At 35.8% G+C, this 4899-nt stretch overlaps 1 protein-coding gene across 2 annotated transcripts; it reads right to left on the bottom strand.

The window, feature by feature from the left end:
• Nucleotides 1-2972, bottom strand: LOC109071960 (C-X-C chemokine receptor type 3-2-like). Of its 2 annotated transcripts, none has more exons than XM_019088255.2 (3): nucleotides 2879-2972; nucleotides 1975-2103; nucleotides 1-1892 (listed from the first exon to the last, which is right to left on the bottom strand). In XM_019088255.2, the coding sequence occupies exons 2-3, from the start codon at nucleotides 2005-2007 to the stop codon at nucleotides 786-788; spliced, it is 1140 nt and encodes a 379-aa protein (XP_018943800.1). In that variant the 5' UTR covers nucleotides 2008-2103; nucleotides 2879-2972; the 3' UTR covers nucleotides 1-785. The 2 variants fall into 2 exon arrangements, with proteins under 2 accessions (XP_018943800.1, XP_042596524.1); XM_042740590.1 differs by having other exon boundaries at nucleotides 1975-2099; nucleotides 2879-2920.
• Between the last annotated feature and the right edge of the window lie 1927 nt (nucleotides 2973-4899).

Below are 4899 nucleotides of genomic sequence, written 5' to 3'. Positions count from 1 at the left end.
TCTATATTACAAGTTTAATGCAATCTACACTTTATCAGAGGTGGAAACACGGAATTCACAAAAATAACAATAGAAATGTTTTACAGAAATTACATTTGGAGAAAGCATCCTGTCATATTCATATCTGTTATGTACTATGTGATGTGTTATGTATTATGTTATGTCATTTACTTAAAATATCAAACAACAGGTTAATAAAATGATAAACTAAACTCATTTTGATGTTACAGCCTTATTTATGACAAGCATTTATAAAAAAAAAGAAAAAGAAAAAAAGTGGATGTGGAGTCTGTTTTCAGTTCCTGTTTGTGACACCAGACCCAGACAACTCAACGGATGATTCATTGTCATGATTACAGCTGCCACAAAGGCAGAATTGATGAGAACAATTCTATAGCATTTTTTTAGTCATTTTTTTTTTATGTTTGGAAAATACAAAAGATATAAAATATGAATATATCACTATATAGACCCTGTAGCTAAAATGCAGCAAAATTGGAAAGAAACTGATACATTTTTGGATATTCTCCTTCATATTTAAAAACATGCAGGTACAGTAGATCTTTAATAATAACAACAGAAAATTAACGACAAAGTCTCCTCCTCCAGAATAGAACAGATGTTAACACTGCATTAAAAAATGCCTTGCTTCAAAAAAAAAGAACATGAAAAGTTTTAATATCTCTCTCTTTTTTTTTTTTTTTTTTGTGGTTTCTGCCCGATTCCAGATAAAAACAACTGCCACTTCTATTCTTGCACTCTTGTTCGCATCATTTGCAGTCTTTTCAGGCCATGACAGAGAAGTACGAGGTGTTCTCACTATCCATCGAGCTGAATGATCCAGTATGCCTGCGGGCTGATCCCCGACCGTTTGCCCATCCTGCTAATCCGAGGCACCCCTGGGGTCCTAAAGCAGTCTTGCACATCTGGGCAAGCTCACGACGGAACTTTACCCCCACAAGACCGTAGAGTAGTGGATTTAAAGCGCAATGCGCCAACCCCAGGCTTTCTGTCACAAAAATGCCCACATCTAGCACTTTGTTGAGCATGCAGGTTTTGTCAATGACCCCAAGCATCTGCAAGCTGTCGGTCATCCGCAAGGCATTATAAGGTGCCCAACTGACTACAAAGACAATGACCAATGAGATGATGAGCCTCATGGAGCGCCGTTTCTGCCTACGAGTGGCGTGACAGAGTGCTTTGAAAATGCGTAGGTAGCAGTACAGCATGACCAGTAGGGGAAGTATGAATCCAATAATCATACTAATCAGCTGCATTCCGATATGCCATTGCTGGCTGTTCTCTTGAGAATAATCTATATGGCACATCATCCGATTTATGCCGTATACATTTACCACGTCACGGTAGTACACGTCCACCATCGCCAATCCTAGGCAGACGGTCCAGATGGTGGCACAGGCCAGCTGAGCGTGGCAGGTCTTGCGCCTCCAGCTGATATTGATGGCATGTACAATAGCCAGGTATCGGTCAAAGCTGATGCAGGCCAGGAAAAGCACCCCACAATAGACGTTCAGCGAGAACAACGCTCCAGCTATTTTACACATGAATACACCGAAGACCCACTCGTTGATCCACTCGACAGCGAAAAATGGCAAAGTTATAGCCAGTAGGAGGTCAGAGATGGCCAAATGGAGCAGGAAGGTGTCTGTCAGTGAGAAGGAGCAGGGGCTATGTCGAGACTGGCGATAGCGGCGGATCACACACAGAACCAGGATGTTACCCACTAGTGCCAAGATAAAGACTAGGATGTAAGCCACGGGGGCAAAGTGACCAAGAATGTCCCATGTTTCCTTCAGACTGCAGGGGGCAGCAGCAGTGTCATCGTCATTTTCACCATAGAAAGAAGAGTTTGGGTAGTCATATTCTGTGTACTGAAACAAGCAAAGGACAAAATTCTGCTAAATCAGATTGTTAACTTTTGTTTGTTTTTCTAAGTGATGTCTTAACACTCACCTCAGAGAGCTCTGCAGCTGTCGTGTGCTTCATGATGAGCTTCAGAGAAGTGAGACATACAAGTAAAACAGTGGGCACGAGATGCACTCGTCTCTCACGTTGTCTTGTCTATAAGTCTCTCCTTTCTTACTGAAAAATAGAGGGAAAGAGAGCGAGAAGTCAGAACACAGAAACTGAATCCTACTCATACAACCACTGCAAAGGGGAACTGGAGGCTTTGTCCACAGGGAAATAAAACTGCAATCATTTGATAAATTTAGACAAAAACATGTTTTTGAAATCCCCAATTTGCTGACGGCAGACATATTCAAAAAGTGTCTCGAAAACACCTTTACAACATCAAACAAAGTTGGTTGTCAGATCTGAAAGTGTGTGAAAATAAATCGTATACTTTTTTAGGGTAATTTATAAAGGGTTCTTGAGGCACAAGTAGGAAAAGTAAAGAGCAACTAGAGGGAACTGAAAGGGCTATGAATTAGCATTGCATAAATTTGGCATATACAATCAAACATAAAATAATAATATTAATAATAATAATAATAAATTGTTTCACCATTATCTGTCATTGCCATATATTTTAATTATTTTGATGGATGTGGTGTTAGTAAAAATAAAATCATTAAGAAAAGACAAGGAATTATTATTACTTGCAGTGACATTAGATTGAATTTAAAATAGAGGGAATATTCTCATTTGTTGTAATTAATTTCAAAACCAATATATTTTTTACACTTCAGTGAAACTATTTAAAGTCTGGTTAATTATAATTACACATATTTCAAATATTTTCAGAAAAAGTCTATATATATATATATATATATATTTTAAAGAAGTATCATAGTTGTATAAAGGACTAACATTAAATATTAGAGTACAGTAGAAGCAAAAATCTAAAGTCTTGTACCTGTTCTGTCTGTGCAGGGGTTGACCTAGATCAGATGATGGTCTGATTGTAACTGAATTTGTTCAGGAAACATGTTTATCTTAGTGCTTCCTGACCTTTTTTCTCTCTTCCCTTTTTGCTCTCTTCACAAAACATACTCTTACTGGAAATATTGTACACATCACATTAAAAGGTGCTTGTAAAACTAAGGAGAAGCAAAATATCTTCTCTTTTACTGTCTGTTTGATCTCATTTTTAATCTAATGATATTCTGATTCATCTTTCCTGTTTGCAGACAGGAAGCCAATAACCTCAGTCTGTTCTAAACAAATTAGTGATACATGATGATCTGTTGTTTAGACTATTTACATTTATGTAGATCATTTCTGACCAAACTAACATCCAAGTAAGACCATTATATTTGTGAGCATTATCTCAAAAAAAGGTTGACACATAAGACTTATCCATTTTAATGTATTTATATTTGCAGTATTTTTGATTTGGGTATACTGGTCAGTTTTAAACAACAACAATAATAATATGGTTTCAGAAGATTTTAATTTACATCAAACCATTGGAGACATAGTCTTGTGGCAGCAAAGTGTTGAATATGGATTTTGATGAGGGCATTGTCACAGTACAATTATTTTTCATCAATCCGACTTTCTAAATTGAGCATGAATGCACTGTAACATATACAGTAATATTGTAACATATAAGAAAACAATATCCTTAAACCACCGGGTAAAGCAAACGTTTTTTTTTTACTTGTTTACTGTAAACTGAGTGCATGACATACGCTTCTTTTATTTTCAAAGGACAGCTCTAATGTGTGTTGACACGTTCTCAGAAGTTTAACCACATCCTCTGGCCTCACTAATATAAATTCAAAAGAATATTACCACAGCCAGATTTTACTGTAAAGAGGCTATAATCTTTACTTTAAAGGTGTCATGAACTGCCTCTTTTTTGTTACTTTGTAGTTCTCTGAGGTCCACTTATAATGTTATCAAGATTTTTTTTTTTTACATCAAAAATATCATTTAGAAGTAATATGCTAGTTTTTAACCCCCCTCATCAGAACGAATAGCCGTGGTGGATTGTAGACTATTGTAGAAGTGAATGCCCACTGCTGTGATTGGCTCTTGTATGTCTTAGCTGTTTTTAGACTAACTTACAGGAAGTTTTTTATAGTATAGATATAGACAGTGTTGGGGAAAGTTACTTTTAAAAGTAATGCCTTACAATATTGCATTACTCCCTAAAAAAGTAAGTAAATACGTTACTTAGTTACTTTTTATGGAAAGTAATGTGTTACATTACTTTTGCGTTACTTTCACGTTACTTTTTAAATATGAGCAGGGCTTGATTGTTTTTAATATAAGAAGTTCTAATTATAGCAAATGTAAAAGCCCTTTCACACCAAAAAGTGTAATGCATAAACCTCAGGCTGAAGGAACAATAAATTCACGTCTGTACAGTAGAACACAGGAGAAGAAGGTTCAACACTCTTCAGCAATAAAAAAAAAAAACAATGAAGCACAATTGTTAGTTTATCTAAAGTCATTTTTGATTATTAGTATGGTTGAACTGGATCATTAAAGGTCAGCAGCAAAGACACTGTTAATAAAATGGGACTAGATACATTTGTGTTATTTAATATATTTAGTTATTGCAGGTTTGCGTCATATTCTGAGTTTGCATTTCACTGTTTTGATTAATTTTGATGAATACTAAATCTGTTTTTGTTTTTTTTTTTTTTTGTGAGTGGGATGAATTAATGAACATTCACATTTAGTCTAGAACTACAGTAACCTCATGTTCACACAGCGCACACAACGCCTCCATACTTCCGATTTCTCCCAATATGGGAACAGGAGGCTTGTCAGTCAAAAAATGGGAATACAAAGTAACTGGCGTTACTTTTTTGAAAAAGTAACTCAGATATTTTCTTGTAAATTAAAAAGTAATGCGTTACTTTACTAGTTACTTGAAAAAAGTAATCTGATTACGTAACTCACGTTACTTGTAATGCATTACCC

Source organism: Cyprinus carpio, chromosome B16 (genome assembly GCF_018340385.1).
Source record: "Cyprinus carpio isolate SPL01 chromosome B16, ASM1834038v1, whole genome shotgun sequence".
NCBI lineage: Eukaryota > Metazoa > Chordata > Actinopteri > Cypriniformes > Cyprinidae > Cyprinus > Cyprinus carpio.
This window is presented reverse-complemented; position numbering and strand designations above follow the sequence as displayed.